The sequence below is a fragment of the Globicephala melas genome, chromosome 15, assembly GCF_963455315.2.
Source record: "Globicephala melas chromosome 15, mGloMel1.2, whole genome shotgun sequence".
NCBI classification, from domain to species: domain Eukaryota; kingdom Metazoa; phylum Chordata; class Mammalia; order Artiodactyla; family Delphinidae; genus Globicephala; species Globicephala melas.
In genome coordinates, this window is record NC_083328.1 from 20,448,678 (window position 1) to 20,466,776 (window position 18,099).

General features: G+C 42.7%; 2 protein-coding genes across 8 annotated transcripts in view; one reads left to right on the top strand and one right to left on the bottom strand.

The window, feature by feature from the left end:
- Positions 1-18,099, top strand: part of COG7 (component of oligomeric golgi complex 7) — a 100,753-nt gene that overhangs the window by 63,174 nt on the left and 19,480 nt on the right. For 6 of the 7 annotated variants that reach the window (XM_060285083.2, XM_030871477.3, XM_070043656.1 and 3 more), the window contains one exon: positions 2,734-2,848. In XM_060285083.2, the coding sequence (XP_060141066.1) occupies positions 2,734-2,848 (115 nt within the window). Of the gene's footprint in view, positions 1-2,566; positions 2,625-2,733; positions 2,849-18,099 lie in introns of those variants that run through there. The other variant, XM_070043657.1, reaches the window with a different exon arrangement.
- Positions 8,710-9,178, bottom strand: LOC115861094 (large ribosomal subunit protein eL32-like). The gene is given in 1 exon segment (XM_060285118.1): positions 8,710-9,178. A coding segment is annotated over 1 exon segment (408 nt). The 5' UTR covers positions 9,140-9,178; the 3' UTR covers positions 8,710-8,731.

The window sequence follows — 18,099 nt, forward strand, 5'->3', positions numbered from 1 at the left end:
ATTGGGAGCGTGGAGTCTTACCCACTGGACCACCAGGGAGGCCCCTGCAAAGGAATTTTAGAAGTAAATATTGTACAGTTAGAGGAAGTGTGTGTGATCCCACTGGTGAGTAGCAAGGAGGATGGCTTTCCTCTCTGTTCACTGAGCAAGTCCAAAACAGCAATTGTTTTCCTCTGTTTTTCAGGGTATTATTCAATACCCTGGACGGATGGAACTAAAAATGTTGGTTGGTCTTTACAACCAATGAGAATAATCTTATTTTTAGAATTGAGACATGTGTATTGCAATCGAAATTGATTCCAGAAACGATGTTGCTTAGAAGGAACTCAAAAGGCTATCGAGTTGATTTTAAACACAGAGGAGTAAGGAAGGCGAGGGGGCGTTTTCAGGCCAGGGCTCTTTTCCCACCGGCTGTCACTCGTCAGCCCCCAGGTAGGCATCGTCCTTATGAGGTCATCTCCTGATGACCTCGGCTCAGGAAATGAATATCTACTGAGCACGTACTGTGTACAGGGGCAGTGCTAGGCTCTTATTGGTGCCATGAGATAGTGTGCAGTATAGACCGAATTTTATCTTAACAACAACTTTGTGAGCCGGTTGGTGGCAGCCGTGTTTTGCGGTCAGAAGCACCAAGGCTCTGGGGGATGGGAGTGGGGCAGGGAAGCCACTCATTCAGCAGTCACTCTGTTAGGAAGCCTGGTGCTTTATGTGTGTCTCACGCATATTAGTTTCATCTTTGCCACAGCCCTCTGAAGTAAGTATGAGATCACCCTCATTTCAGAGATGGCGAAACCAAGGCCCCGACAGATTAAGTAAGTTGCCCAACGTCACACAGTGGTAGAGGCAGAACTCAAACCCAGGTCCTTCTGACCACAGAGCTGTTCATTTTTCCTGAGTCACTGCGCTTACCCAGCCAGGATATCAAGGAGTATTTCTTGAATATGGGAGAATAGCAGACAAACGTCTACAGGTGTGATGGTGAGCATCCCTTCCCACGTTGATTTCCAAGAAGTAAGCATAGACAGAACTCCCAAGAAAAACTTGGCATTGTGGAACCTCTCTAGGAAACACAGCAATCCCCACAGTCTAAGGCCAATTAATTCAAGTTTGAGATGTCAGATTATTGAAAATTTGCACCTAACCGATGCTTTGCCTTGCTGGTGAATGCCCTCACCCACGCAGAACTGTGTGAGCATTATAAGGGGATGAAATAGGAGAAAATCCTTGGAAGAAATAAAACAGCATAGATGCAAGGCATATCGATGATGATTCTTTATTTCAAGTAAAGCTGGGTTTGTGGATTTAGCCAAGAGGTGATGGCTACAGATGAAAGGGGTACCAAATACAGGAATATGCCTGTGGTCTCTGCACATAGTAGGTATTCAGGAAGTGCTTGCTGAGTGGAATTACAATGGAGAAATCCTAACCCCAGAAGTCAGCATCCTTCCCTTCCTCCAGCCTTGGGGAAAAATGATGAATTTGTTGCCATTTCAAGCTGAAATAATGTACAGTGGTTGTGGTTATTAGTGACGTAAGTGACCACTTGTCTAGTTTGAGTGAAAGACACTCAAACTAGAGTATTTTACTTACTAAGTAAATGAAAGGAAAAGGTGCTGATTTTTTTCATTTTACCATCTATGTACATAGCGCTTTAAAGGGAGACCAAACACAATTTTTTGTTAGCACGATGGGCCACATTAAGTGTTTGGAGATGAAGGTGTAACCATCCTGTAGTCCTCTGGGCTGGTAGATTTTGGGAGTCTGTCTTAACTTCTGGACACCTGCTACCGTATAGGTGTATGTAAGGCCAGATCGAGAAGATCTTTCTCTAATAGTCCTTGGACTTTTAGCTTGCAGGATCAGTATCAACTCTAAGATGGAATGAATGTGTGAAATCAATATGGAGCCAAAAAAATCAACAACAGGCTCCAGTACCTTTTTAAGAAAATATATATTACGTTGTCGTAACCTGAAAATCAACCTCATTTTGAAATGACACATATACTTACCTTAAAATGCTAAACAGTTGTGAGTCGTGATAGAAATAGGTGTCTAAAATGTATCCATGATGACAGTCATGTGTATCTGACAAACACATGACAAATCCTGAATTACTCATGGGCTTATCCCAAATGTCTTGTAACCCTGCCTTTGCGATTCCTAACCAACCAAGAAGGTTTATTTTCTAGAGTTTGTATTATGAAAACATACAGTTTTCCCTCCAGATTAATTTATAATTATAAACTGCTTTTTTTCCCCAACAAAATTCCTTCCTTCGCCTGGTTAAATCACTTAGAAGGAAGAGACCCAGATCCAAATCCAGAAGACAGGATTGAAATTCTTGCTTGACCATGCACTTGTTGACATTAGCATCTTACTGGTTTTTCATCTATGAACAGTAATAATGACATATTTACACAAGTGCTTTAAATTTTACAAAGCATTTCAGTATCCATTACTCATTTGAGGTAGAGCTCGCACTGAATGCATTCCAAAAAACTGAGGCCATGAGTGAGAAGGATGAATCTATGATCTATGTGCAAACTACCGGTGACTTTTTTTTCAGATGTTGCCTCACCAGTATTACCACACACTGGAAAGATCAGACCTGGAGCTGCTGTAAGGTCTTGCAGTTTTGTCTGTCCACCATTTGCCTTCACATAAACGTACTGCATGAAATAATTACCGCCGCATGTGTCAACGTTGGGCTGACAGTGCTTTCTTTTGTTTCAGATCGGGCAGTATATCATGTCCCTCCCCCTGAACCTTGAGCCATTTGTGACTCAGGAGGACTCAGCCCTAGAGCTGGCTTTGCACGCTGGAAAGCTGCCGTTTCCTCCTGAGCAAGGTAAGAGAGACCTGCAGGAAAGAGAGCGGCGGGCTTGGATGTGATCGCATGCCCCTTGTAGCACCTTACCCTCATCATACCCGTCCTCCACACTCGCACTGAAATAGTTGTCAAAGTGTACAGTCGTGACTGAGAAAGATTGGGGTTCACTTTTTGCACCCTCTGAGGGACTTCTGCGGGACAGAGTGGATTAGGGAAGGCTTACTGTATGCAGGGCATCCCTGGGGAACTCCCCCAGTGCCGTCAGTTGGGAGGTGGTGGCAGGTGGGCCTGGGGTCGTAGGCATTCATTGGTGATAGAAGGGAGGTCACAGGGCAAGGGACCCGCCAGGTGTTTTCTCTCTCTTTGTTCCCCCTCTGTGTGGACCACCTGTCAAGTAAAGTGGCACCTCATAAGAAGAGTTTTTCTTGTCAAGACAAAAATAAACTCTTCAGGGACTTCCCTGGTGGCGCAGTGGTTGGGAGTTCGCCTGCCGGTGCAGGGGACATGGGTTTGAGCCCTGGTCTGGGAGGATCCCACGTGCCGCGGAGCGGCTAAGCCCATGTGCCACAACTACTGAGCCTGCGCTCTAGAGCCCGCGGGCCACAACTACTGAAGCCTGTGCGCCTAGAGCCCGTGCTCCGCAACGAGAGAGGCCACCGCAATGAGAAGCCCGCTCACTGCAGCGAAGAGTAGTCCCCGCTAGCCGTAACTAGAGAAAGCCTGCACGCAGCAACAAAGACCCAATGCAGCCAAAACTAACTAACTAAATAAATTTGTTGAAAAAAATAAATAAAAAAAAAATAAACTCTTCAGTGTAGAGGTTAACAACACTTCTGTCCAAATGCCTCTGGCTGTAGTGAGCTTCCAACTCCCCAAGGCTCGTGGATCTCTAAACTGGCAAGGTAAAAAAAATATAATATGTTAACACTTTTCCTTTTTCTCATTGTCTGGGCCTGACAGATTGAACAGGGACCACATACTCTCTGATCCAAAATCATCTTATCCCTAACATTGGGCATTATAGGCCTCCCTCTGTAATACTGAAGAGACAGAAAAAAAATCACTTGGTATATAAAGGATTCAGCAGCTCAAGAGAAGGTACTGCACTGAAAATAAAATCACATCGAAAGGTTAAAAATAAAGGGTTGCTAAAAGACATCTCATGTAAATTCAAATAAAAAGAAAACAAGATGACTGCATCATTATTAAAGAAGTTGAATCAAATCAAAAGATAATAAATGAGACTAAATGATTCTTTATGTCAATAACGGGTGGATTCCACAGTGAACCTGTAGTAGTCAGGTACCCTTATGTGGCCAGTAACACAGCACTGAAGTATATAAAGAAGAAGCTGGCAGACGTATGACAAAACCACATTAGTACTGAGAAAATCTTGTACCTCTCGTTTAGGCTTTGACAGATCAAAAAGGAAAATTAATGAGAAGAAAAGAGGAATTGTTCCGTATAATAAGCACATTTGATTGAATCAATATGTCAAGATTTTTATCCCACAGAATAGGCATAGTTGTCAAATTTCTATAAACTGTTTGCAAAAGTAATACAAATAAAATCTCCATAAGTTTCATAGGATTATAAACATTAATGGTACTTATATAATTTTTGAAAAAAAATTCTATTTAAAATTCAAATTTAAAATGTGAAACCTGCTAAGCTAAACTATGAGTGAATATTAATTAATCTTCGTGATAGGGAAGGGAAGACTTTTTTGAAATGAAAGATAGAAACTGTAAAGGAGGGGACTTCCCTGGTGGTCTAGTGGCTAAGACTCCATGCTCCCAGTGCGGGGGGCCCGGGTTTGATCCCCGGTCAGGGAACTAGATCCCATCTGCCACAACTAAAGATCCTGCATGGTGCAGCTAAGATCCCACGTGCCGCAACTAAGACCCGGTGCAGCCAAATAAATAAACAAATAAATATTTTAAAAAAAAAGAAACTGTAAAGTAAATTGAAAGATAAATGATAAACTGGAAAATAATAGCAACATATATGATAGATGATGGTTAATATCCTCATTTTATAAAATTTCTTACAAGTCAGTAAGAAAAAGATGAACACCCACGGAAGAATAAGTAAACAACATGAAGGCATTCAAATAAGCTAAAACATATAAAGAAATGTTTTAACTTTAATAATCCTCAGAGCTGCAAATGAAAGTAGGATAGATCATTTTGCAGCCTATCAAATTGACTATATATACAGGCATATATTTTATTTTATTTTTATTTATTTATTTTTTAAATAAATTTAATTAGTTAATTTATTTTGGCTGCGTTGGGTCTTTGTTGCTGCACGTGGGCTTTCTCTAGTTGTGACGAGCGGGAGCTACTCTTCGTTGTGGTGGGCGGGCTTCTCATTGCGGTGGCTTCTCTTGTGGAGCATGGGCTCTAGGCACACGGGTTTCAGTAGCTGTGGCACACAGGCTCAGTAGTTGTGGTGCACAGGCTCAGTAGTTGTGGCGCACGGGCTTAGTTGCTCTGCGGCATGTGGGATCCTCCCGGACCGGGGCATGAACCCATGTCCCCTGCATCGGCAGGCAGACTCTCAACCACTGCGCCACCAGGGAAGCCCTCTGCCCAGTTTTTTAATCAGACTGTTGTTTTTTGTTATTGAGTTCTTTATATATTTGGATATTAGCCCCTTATTGATTATATGATTTGCAAATACAGTAGTGCCCCCTTATCCACAGGGGATGTGTTCCAAGACCGCCAATGGATGCCTGAAACTATGGATAGTACTGAACCCTGTATATACTGTGTTTTCTCCTATACTAATGCGTGGGTGGTATATACAGTAACAATACACTGGACAAAGGGATGACTCATGTCCCAGGCGGGACAGGGTGGGGCAGGGTGGGACAGGATGAGATTTCATCATGCTACTTAATGCATTTTAAAGCTTGCTATATGGATTGTTTTTTTTCTGGAATTTTCCATTTACTGTTTTTGGACTGTAGTTGACTTTAGGTAACTGAAATCTCAAAAAGCAAAACCACAGATAAGGGGGGACTACTGTACCTTCTTCTATTCAGTAGGTTGCCTTTTTGTTCTGTTGATGGTTTCCTTTGCTGTACAGGAGCTTTTTATTTATTTATTTAAAATATTTATTTATTTATTTTATTTATTTATTTTTGGCTGTGTTGGGTCTTCGTTGCTGTGCGTGGGCTTTCTGTAGTTGTGGCAGCTGGGGACTACTCTTCATTGCAGTGTGCAGGCTTCTCATTGCTGTGGCTTCTCTTGTTGTGGAGTCCGGGCTCTAGGCACATGGGCTTCAGTAGTTGTGGCTCATGGGCTCTAGAGTGCAGGCTCAATAGTTGTGGCACATGGGCTTAGTTGCTCTGCAGCATGTGGGATCATCCTGGACCAGGGCTCAAACCCATGTCCCCTGCATTGGCAGGCGGATTCTTAACCACTGCACCACCAGGGAAGCCCCCAGGAGCTTTTTAGTTTGATGTAGTTCATTTGTTTATTTTTTCTTTTATTGCCATTGCCTCTGGAGCCAGATCCAAAAAAATATTGCTAAGAACAATGTCAGGGAGCTTACTGCCTAGATATTTTATGGTTTTTGGTTTTACATTCAAGTCTTTAATCCATTTTGAGTTAATTTTTGTATATGATGTAAGACAGTGGTCCAGTTTCGTTCTTTTGCATGTGGTTGTCCAGTTTTGCTAACACCGTTTTTTGAAGAGGCTGTCCTGTCCACTTTGTATATTTTTGCTTCCTTTGTCACAAATTAATTGACCATATATGTGTGGGTTTATTTCTGGGCTCTGTAATCTGTTCCATTGATCTTTGTGTTTTTATGCCAATACCATACCGTTTTGATTACTATAGCTTTGTAATATAGTTTGAAATCAGGGAGTGTGATTTCTCCAGCTTTGTCCTTCTTTCTCAAGACTGCTTTGGTTATTTAGGGTCTTCTGTGGTTCCATACAAATTTTATAATTATTTGTTCTAATTCTGTGAAAAATGCCATTGAAATTTTGATAGGGATTGCACTGAATCTGTAGATTGCTTTGGGTAGTACAGACATTTTAACAATATTAATTCTTCCAGTCCATGACCATGGAATACCTGTTCACGTATATGTGTCTTTTTAAATTTCTTCCATCAGTGTCTTACAGTTTTCAGTATACAGGTGGTTCACTTCCTTGGTTAAATTTACTCCTGGGTATTTTTTCTTTTTGATGCAATTGTAAATGGGATTGCTTTGCTGATTTCCCTTTCTGATAGTTTGTTATTAGTGTACAGAAACCCAATCAGTATTCTGTATATTGATTTTATATCCTGCAACTTTACTGAATTCATTTATTAGTTCTAAGAGTTTTTTGCTGGAGTCTATTAACGTTTTCTATATGTAGAATTGTGTCATCTGCAAATAGTGATGGTTTTACTTCTTACTTTCCTATTTGGATGCCTTTTATTTCTTTTTCTTGCCTAATTACCATGATTAGGACTACCAACACTAAGTTGAATAAAAGTGGCAAGAGTGGGCATCCTTGTCTTCTTCCTGATCTTAGAGGAGAAACTTTCAGCTTTTCATCAGTGAGTATGATATTAGTTGTAGGTTTGTCATATACGGCCCTTATTATGTTGAGATACTCACTCTATACTTACTTTGTTGAGAGTTTTTATCATAAATGGATGTTGAATTTTGTCAAATGTCAAATTTTGTCAAATGTCAATTGAGATGATCCTGTGATTTCTATCCTTCATTTTGTCAATGTGGTATATCACATTGATTTGTGAATATTGTATCCCTGGGATAAATCCCACTTGATCATGGTGTATGATCTTTTTAATGTATCGTTGAATTTCGTTTGCTAATATATATATATATATATTTCACACTTTAGAATCCAAAATGCTTTATTTCTCATTGGCAGTGATAAATCAGAAATGTGTATTATTTTTGCAGAGGCAGGTGAGTGGGGTAGGGAATTAGATGTAATGTTTTTTTCTAATCCCAAAACTCTTAACGTAGCAAACTGAGAGACAGGAAAGCACAAATGAAAAAGTACAAACCACCTTTCATGTCCCCCCATCGAGATGTAACCAGGTGGTTTGTGAACACGTCCTTTCTAGTTTTTAGTATCAAGGACACAGAAACATTAAGCGACAGGCCAAAGAATTTTCTGCTATCCCAGGTTAATAAAGGACAGATCCTAAACTGTTACTGTTTTCTCCGCACAGTTCCTCTACTCAGTAGTCAAAAGACTATCAGAATGCTTCCCATGTCAATTCAAAGAAGTCACACAATGACCAACAATTTACTCAAATGTTTCAGACTGAGTTTTGAACAGGAGCCAATCTGTAAGACATTTATCTACTGAACTAAGGGCCTTAAATCCGATCTTGTGCTATAGAGTGCCACGTGCCCTATTCCATGTGACCTGTGCTGCCACTTAATACCATGTCTTGGAAAAATGGCCTCTTAGCCTCATAAAACAGCTGAATTCTAGGTACTGTTGACTAAGGTCGAGGACTGTAGTTGAAAAGGAAACTTGATTGTCCTCAATCTTCACAAGAACCACACAGGGTAATTCCTAACTTTATAAAGTGAGGCTAAAAATGACTACTTGCTCCAAGATGGAAGGTCCTTCAACCAGGGGTCTCAGAACCTACCGTGGTCTGAGGGCCACATCTTCTCGAGCCCACCTGGAGCTGACCAAGGCTGCTCTGGGCGCCTGAGGCCTGGGCCCCATGAAGGAGGGATCACGTATCCTTTACAAGCGCCTTCCAAACAGAAGGTTCCACAGAGCACGAACAGGCAAAAGAGCAATCTCTGTGACAAGCTGTCAAACAAACTGAAGAGTAAAACCAAGGGGGAAATGCCAGATGGCTGTTTTGCAGTTTTATTAAATAAAACGTGCACACGAGCTGTCTATTCATTTTCTTCGCTGTGCAGCCTGGTGTTGGGATTGGTGACTCTGATGGCCAGCTGGGCTGCTCTCTCCACAATGGCTTTGCGGTTCTTGGAGGAGACGTTGTGCACAATCTCAGCACAGTAAGACTTGTTGCACATCAGCAGCACTTAAAGCTCCTTGACATTGTGGACCAGGAACTTCCGGAAGCCGCTGGGCAGCATGTGCTTTGTTTTCTTGTTGCTCCTGTAACCGATGTTGGGCATCAAGATCTGGCCCTTGAATCTCCTGCGCACCCTGTTGTCAATGCCTCTGGGTTTCCGCCAGTTCCGCTTAATTTTGGCATATTGGTCTGACTGGTGCCGGATGAACTTCTTGGTCCTCTTTTTGACCATCTTGGGCTTCACGAGGGGTCTGAGGGCAGCCATGATGCTGAGTAGGAGATGGTGGCCACCTCCGTAGGCAGCGCCGAGGAAGAGAGGGGAGGGAAGGTAGTGCACGAGGCTGATGGGACTTCCTCGTTTGCTGATATTTGGTTGAGAATTTTTGCATCTATGTTCACCAGGGATATTGGCCTGTAGTTTTATTTTTTTGTGGTGTCTTTTCTGGTTTTGGTATCAGAGTAATGCTGTTCTTATGAATTAAGTTTGGAAATGTTCCCCCTCTTCAGTTTTTTGGAAGAGTTTGAGATGGATATGTATTAAATCTTCTTTGAATGTTTGGTAGAATTCACCAGTGAAGCTGTGTTGTCCTGGACTTATGTTTGTTGGGAGGTTTTTGACTACTGATTCAATCTCCTTTCTAGTAATTGGTCTATTCAGATTTTCTGTTTCTTCGTGAGTCAATCATAGAAGATTGTATGTTTCTAGGAAGTTATCCATTTCTTCTATGTTATCCAGTTTTTTGGTGTATAATTGTTCATAGTAGTCTTATATGATCCTTTGTATTTCTGTGATATCATTCTCCTCTTTTCATTTCTGCTTTTATTTATTTGAGACTTCTCTCTTTTTTTCTTGGTGAGTCTAGCTAAAGGTTTGTCAATTTTGTTTATCCTTTCAAAGAACCAGCTCTTAGTTTTATTGATCTTTTCTGTTGTTTTTTAGTTTCTATTTCATTTATTTCCATTTTCATCTTTATTATTTACTTCCTTCTACTAACTTTGGGCTTCATTTCTTCTTCTTTTTTCTAGCTCTTTTAGGTGTTAAGTTAGATTATTTATTTGAAAATTTTCTTGTTTCTTGAGGTAGGTCTGTATTGTTTTGAACTTCCTGCTTAGAACTGCTTTTGCTGCATTCTATAGATTGGGGTGGTTGTACTTCCATTTTCATTTGTTTCAAGGTATTTTTGATTTCCCTTATGATTTCTTCATTGACCCATCGGTTGTTCAGTAGCATGTTGTTTAATCTCCACATATTTGTGATTTTTCCAGTTTTCTTCTTGATTTCTAGTGTCATACCATTGTAATTGGAAAAGATGCTTGATATGGTCTCAATCTTCTTAAATTTATTGACTTGTTTTGTGGCCTAACATGTGATATGTCCTGGAGAATGTTCCATGTACACTTGAGAAGAGTGTGTATTCTGCTGCTGCTGCTTTTTGGCTGGAATGTTTCATACACACACACACACACACACACACACACACACACACGTGGCCATCTAGTCTAACAGGTTATTTGAGGCTGATATTTTCTTGATTTTCTGTCTGGATGATCTATCCAATGATGTAAGTGGGATATTAAAGCCCCCTACTATTATTGTATTGCTGTCAATTTCTCCCTTTAGATGTGTTAATATTCGCTTTATATATTTAGGTGCTTCTATGTTGGGTGCATAAATGTTTACAAATGTTATACCCTCTTGATGGACTGACCCCTTAATCATTATGTAATGACATTCTTTGTCTTTTATTACATTCTTCGTTTTAAAGTCTGTTTTGTCTGATATAAGTATAGCTACACTGGCTTTCTTTTCATTTCCATTTGCATGGAAAATCTTTTTCTGTCCCTTCACTTTCAGTCTGTGTGTGTCCTTAGATCTGAAGTGAGTCTCTTGTAGGAAGCATAGATGAGTCTTGTTTTTTATCCATTCAGCCACTCTGTGTCTTTTAATTGGAGAATTTAGTCCATTTACATTTAAAGTAATAAGTATGAACTTACTGCCATTTTGTTCATTATTTTCTGGCTGTTTTGTAGTTCCTCTCTGTTCCTTCTTCTCTTCCCTTGTGGTTTGATGAATTTCTTTAGTATTATGTTTATATTCCTTTCTCATTATATTTTGTGTATCTACTGTAGGTTTTTGCTTTGTGCTTACTATGAGGTTCACATATAACAGTGGCTCTCTCTCTCTCTCTCTCTCTCTCTCGCTCTTTCTCCCTCTCTCTCTCTCTCTCTCTCTCTCTCTATATATATATATATATATACACACACACACATATATAAAATATACTATATTAGTATATATAAAAATATGTACTATATTAGCATATATAAATATACTAATATATATTAAATATATATATAAATATGTATATATAGCATACTGCCAAATATATATATATATGGCAGTATAATTTAAGTTGGTAGCAACTTAAATTTTTTTTTAAATTTACTTATTTATTTTTTGGCTGCGTTGGGTCTTCGTTGTTGCATGCGGGCTTTTTCTAGTTGCGGCGAGCAGGGGCTACTCTTTGTTGCAGTGCGTGGGCTTCTTATCGTGTTGGCTTCTCTCGTTGTGGAGCACAGGCTTTAGGCATGCAGGCTTCAGTAGTTGTGGCTCTCAGGCTCTAGAGTGCAGGCTCAGTAGCTGTGGCACACGGGCTTAGTTGCTCTGAGGCTTGTGGGATCTTCCCGGACCAGGGCTTGAACCTGTGTCCCCTGCTTTGACAGGTGGATTCCTAACCACTACGCCACCAGGGAAGCCCAGTAGCAACTTAAATTTGAATGCATTATATTTATTTATTTATTTTTTCGGTACGCGGGCCTCTCACTGTTGTGGCCTCTCCCGCTGCGGAGCACAGGCTCCGGACGCGCAGGCTTAGTGGCCATGGCTCACAGGCCCAGCCACTCCGCGGCATGTGGGATCTTCCTGGACCGGGGCACGAACCCATGTCCCCTGCATCGGCAGGCAGACTCTCAACCACTGCACCACCAGGGAAGCCCTTGAATGCATTTTAAAAACTCTACATTTTTACTCCCCCCTGTCACGTTAAATGTTTTTGATATCATATTTTACATCTTTTTATTTTGAGTATCCCTTAACTAATTATTGTAGTTAATTTTACTACTTTTTTCTTTTAACTTTCATACTAGCTTTATAAGTAATCTACTACCTTTACTATATATTCATCTTTCACCAGAGAGATTTTTATTTTCATATGTTTTCTTGTTATTAGTACCTTTTCTTTTCAGCTTAAAGAAGACCCTTTAATATTTCTTATAAGGCTGGTTTAGTGGTGTGAACTCCTTTAAGTTTTGCTTGTCTTGAAAACTCTCTCTCTTTCAATTCTGAATGATAGCCTTGCCTGGTAGAGTATTCTGGGTTGGAAGTTTTTTCCTTTCAGTACTTTGAATATAACATGCCAGTCCCTCTGGCTTTTAGAGTTTCTGTTGAAAAAATCAGCTGATAATCTTATGGTGGTTTCCTTGCACATACAAGTTGGGTTTTTTTTCTTGCTGTTTTTAAGATTCTTTCTTTAACTTCTGACATTTTAATTATAATGTATCTTGGTGGGAATCTCTTAGGGGTTCATCTTGTTTGGAACTCTGTGTGTCCTGGACCTCAATGTCTGTTTCCTTCCCCAGGTTAGGGAAGTTTTTAGCCATTATTTCTTCAAATAAGTTTTCTTCCCATTTCTCTCTCTCTTCTCCTTCTGGGACCCCTATAATGCAAATGTTATATCTACTTGATGTTGTCCCATAGGTCTCTTAAATTATCTTCACTTTTTAAAATTCTTTTTTCTTTTTGCTGATCTGTTTGAATGAGTTCCACTGCTCTGTCTTCCAGGTCAGTGATTTGTTCTTCTACTTTATCTAGTCTGCTATTGAACCCCTCTAATGTATTTTTTAGTTCTCTTATTGTATTCTTCAGCTCTCCAGCTTCTGTTTGGTACTTTCTTACATTTTCTACCTTTTTGTAGATGTTCTCATTATGTTTATCCATTCTTTGCCCAAGTTGGGTGAGCCTCTTTATCAGGTAGATTACTTATCTCTGTTTCATTCAGGCCTTTTTCTCAGGTTTTGTCTTATTCTTTCATTTGGAAATTATTCCTCTGTTTCCTCATTTTGCTTGACTCTCTATGTTGGCTTCTATGTAATAGGCAAAGGAGCCACCTCTCCCAGTCTTGAAGGAGTGACCTTGTATAGGAGATGAGCCTTATCATTCAACCTTTCCCTAGCTCTTGGTTGTCTCTCAAACCTCTGTGATTGTCTGAGTAGCCTGGCTTATTCTTGATAGGCTCCCGTTGTTGAGGATGCACCAAGACCTGTCAGTGTTCCAAAGGGAATGATCTCACTCAGCACCCAGATTCAGGCTGATTGGAAGCCAGATACTCAGGCAGCAGCTTTTGAAGTATGCAGATGTATACAGTCCTATGGGACTGCAATCATAGACCCTACTGACCTCCAGACTGGGAGATCTGGAGGTGTCTCCTGGGCAACAGTTGCAAGCATCGGGACTTCAGACGAGTGTATAAGCTCCTTGCTAGGAGGTACCAGTGAGCAGTGGTGAGGCCAAGGGAGGGTGCAAGAATGGTGCCTCCCTGCCTGCTTCCCTGAGAGCACCTCTGTAGCCCTGAAGCCTATCCCTCAGGTTGAAGCTCCAGGACAATTAAATGGCCCTTTTTCACCTGCAGACTGGGGATGTGACTCAGTCTGCTGCATAGTGTCCTGGGTGTGATATCCTGCCCAGAACTGACTTTCTGATTGTTACAGTCCTGTGCCCAGGAGCACAAGCCCCTCTGGTTATCAGAGCCAGGCCCATCGAGGTGTTCCCTGTGTGGACTGCACTTGCCCACTGGCGTTAGCAAGGTTGGGAAGGAGCCCTGGGGGCAGGGCACACCTGTGCTTTTAGCGATGTGGGAAGAGAGTGTGGAGCCGGGCACACCCTCAGCTTTCCCGAGGCCATGTCTGCGCCTGTCCACTGCGCCCCGAGGGAGAGGCAGAGTGCAAAATGGCGTTTTCCAGCCTCTTTGTCCCCGAGGTCAACCCTAGATACTCCCTGCCCCATTGGCAGATGCTTTAAGATTAGCAGCGGAATCTCCTTCACATAGAATCTAGTCACCTCTCAAACTGCTGCCTTTGCGCTGGTTCCTGGGGTGAGTCTGTGCACGAGCTCCTCAACAGGAGTACCTCAGATTCCCACAGACCCCTGGGTCCCCTGCACATAAACTCCATTGGTTTCAAAGCCAGATGTTTGGGGGGCTTCGTCTGGCTGCAGGTCCCAGGGTTGGGGTGCCCGACGCGGGGCACAGACAGACCTCTTGCTGCTCAAGAAGGGGCTCTGCCCATGAGATCCTGCCCTACTGTGTGGGGCGTTTGGTGAGGCTGTATCTTGCCTCTCCTCCCCATCTTCGTGTGGCCCTCTTCTCCCTTGCTGCGGAGGAAGCTGTTCAGCTGGTTTTCAGTTCTTATGCAGTGGGTGTTATTTCATGAATAGTTGTGGGTGTGGTGTGCTGGGGGAAGAGGTGAATTCAGGGTCTTCCTGTGCTGCCATCTTGTACTCAAGGGCTCCAAGTGATTCTTATTTTCATCTATTGGCTAATACACTTTTTAAGTTTAAAATTTTTTTAAACTTTTTTTTCATAGAACTTTTCACGTACACAAACTCACACACAAAAGTAGTGAGAATAGTACAAGGAAACCCAGACACTTGTCACCTGGCTTCAAGAATGGCTTCTTGTTTCATGTATTCTGCTCACATTTTTTGCTAGAGTATTTAAATCACATCCCAGGCATCATGTTATTTCATCTATAAATACTTCATTATGTATCTCTTACTGATAAGGATTAAATTCAGGTTCAGATTCTTTGGCAAGAAAATGTGGTTCTCTGTTCATTGTCTGTTGCCTTACATCAGGAAGAACATAATGTCTTATTGTTCCACTGCAAATAAATATATACAGATTTAGTGAATATATGATTGTTTTCATTTGCTCACTCATTCATTCATTCACTCACTTAAGAAATGTTTATTAATCGTTCTGTGTGCTGGGCTCTGGGTTGAGCATTGTTCAGAAGGAAAAACCTCCCGGCCATAAAGTAACATTGTAACAATGGTTGAAAACATAACAAGAAGAAGAAGCTGATCCAGGTAATTTTTTTGTTTTTACCTTTCATTCAACGTTTTATTATGAAAATTTTCAGGCATACAGAAAATAGGAAAGAATTACCCAGTGAACTAGCATTCTAGTTCTAGTTTTCTTTTTCTTTTTTAAAAATTTTGTTGAAGTATAGTTGATTTGCAGTGTTGTGTTAGTTTCTGGTATACAGTAAACTGATTCAATTATACATATACGTATATTTTTTTCATATTCTTTACCATTATGGTGTATCACAGGATATTGAATATAGTTCCCTGTGCTATACAGTAGCAGGACCTTATTGTTTAGCCATCCTATATATAATAGTTGGCACTAGTTCTAGTTTTCTCCCGTTTTAACATTGAAAGTTTTATGAAGCAGATGGTTAAACAGCCAATAGGAGCTTTTTGGCTTAGATAAATGATAAGTAGGAGGGAGATTTAAAAATCATTGTGAGTCTTTTTCCTGTGAGGAAATTGAACTTTGGGAATTGTAAAGGGATGTGTCCAAGGGTCACAAACACAGTGGGTTAGAGCAGAGGCATTTGCAGGAAAACTCCAATCTCCACATGTCATGGTCCTCTTCCTTTGTGGAGTTACCAGGTTTGGCTGCAGTGGACTTGGGAGATCTGTGGAGGCAGCCGGAGCTGCCGTGGAGTCATGATTCTGGGCACTGGGAAAAAGTGCTTCCCAGGTGTGGCACTGGGCCCGGGAGGCTCCCGCACTCTCTCTGGCCTGGCTGACAGGCAGAGGGCCCAGCTCCTGGTTCCGGCAGGTCATCTGATGGGCAGGTGCAGCCTCTCTGCGGAGCTGCTGCTGCGTGGTGGGCCCTCGGTCAGGAAGAGCCAGCCCCGCGGGGACTCTGGCTCAGGAAGGGGCCGCCATCTGCCGTGGCCAGGCCATTGCTGAAGGCAGTGCAAAAGCTCAAGCGTTGCCGAGCCCAGCCTGGCCTTTTTAAACCCCTGTTTCTTGAGATTTCTTTTCTTTCCTGCATTTTGTCTATCTTGCTTCTCTTTCCTGGTTCTTGCCCTCACCTCTGACTAATGATTCCCTGCCCACTTAAAAACCTCTGATGGCCCCTTAGGACCTACAGGTCCTAAGGTCCTTCCAAACTCCTCGTGGCCTGGCACTGGGGACCCTTCCCAGTCCTGCCCAGGGGAGTGCTTGCGGCCTCATCGCCTCCCTTTCTGTGTCTCCTGTGCCCCACGTGCTCACATTCCAGCCACTCAGAAGGATTTTTTCTTCATTTTCAAAATTAAAAAAAAGTTTTGATTAAAAATCCACTGCCCTGGGTTTCCCTGGTGGCGCAGTTGTTGAGAGTCCGCCTGCCGATGCAGGGGACACGGATTCCTGCCCCGGTCCAGGAAGATCCCACATGCCGCGGAGCGGCTGGGCCCGTGAGCCATGGCCGCTGAGCCTGTGCTCCGCAACGGGAGAGGCCACAACAGTGAGAGGCCCGCATACCACAAAAAAAAAAAAAAAAAAAAAAAAAAAATCTACTGCCCTGAGACAGTCACTGGTAGCATCTGAGGGACTATTCTCCCCATGTGCTTTTCTCTACGGATCTGCACGTACCCGCACTTCTTCACAAACAGGATCATCTCACATGTGCTCTGTTTATCATGGGCACTTTTTAAAAATGAGTTTTGGGCTTCCCTGGTGGCGCAGTGGTTGAGAGTCTGCCTGACGATCCAGGGGACACAGGTTCGTGCCCTAGTCTGGAAGATCCCACATGCCGCGGAGCGGCTGGACCTGTGAGCCATGGCCGCTGAGTCTGCGCGTCCGGAGCCTGTGCTCCGCAACGGGAGAGGCCACAACAGTGAGAGGCCCGTGTACCGCAAAAAAAAAAAATGAGTTTTGTTCTCTCTGCTCAGAATGCTCTTTTTCCTTGTGTGCATTTGGCAAACTGCCCATCTGTCCAAGTAAGCACAGGTACTCGCTCCTGGTTGTGGGCTCCTGCTGGACTCAGAATGTGCAGCTGCTGCAGCCCTGACCTCATTGAGGTCTGTCTTTGTTGCCTGGCCAGAGGGTGCCTGAAGGGCAGGGCCACCCAGGACAGTGCCAGACCCGGCAGGGTCTCCACAAATGGGACTTAATACAATTAACACACGACTGCCCGCCACCCGCTGTGTCCATGTATCTGTGTCTCTGGGCTCCTCTTCCCCTGATCTGGAGGGTCTCCCAAGGCACCAGCCTAAGTCTCTTACTCATTTTCATGTCTCCCTCTCATCCATTTCTATCAGCTTTCAGTTCTGTCCGACAACCCTAGAATCTAGGTGTTTGGTGCTCTGACCTGTTAGGTTCAGCCCTTTCTGGGTCAGAGTCAGTGAGAAGAAGCTTTGTCCCCCAAACCAGCCTCCCTCCCAGCTGTGTTTCTGGCCACACTATAGCCAGTCCAGTTCCAAGGCGGAAACGGTAGATCACACATTATTGTCCTTGTCCTCATTTGTGTTTATCCTGTTTTGATTTTTAGCCTTCTGGCTTGTATTTGTTGTACAGATGCTCTGTGTTAAACAGGTCACAGTTTTCAAAGAAACTAGATCACATCATCCCACCGTTGCACTCACCGGTGTTGCCGTGTTCCCACATGCCCTTTGGGCTCTTCTCTAAGCAGATGGTGTTTATAAGTAACTTTATATTCTCTGTTACTATTATTATTAGTGGTGGTAGTAGTAGCATTTTGCTTATCTTCTTCTAATTTTCCACTGCTTGGCTCCATACTTACTTATAAAAAAATGTTGCTCTCATTTCTCCCCTTCTTTCCACTTCTGCTGCGGGGTATCCCCCTTGCCCTCAGGTGTCAGGCCCGTGCCTCTCATGCCTGGATGGCCACTGCATCTCCCTCCTTCACCCCTCCCTGGCCTGGCAGGCCCTCCCAACATGGGCTCGTCTTCTCACAACCTTGCAGGGAAGCTGCAGTCACTGCCTCCTCCCTACTACATGGGGTGCACGCGGTCCTCGGGGTGCCCTCTGTGACCCAGTCCAATCCCCTAACACACTTCCCTCTGCTCCCTGTACATACTCCCCCCACCCCCAATAATCATTCTAGCACTAATGGCTACTGTGCACTGGTCCTGAAAAGCCAGGACTGA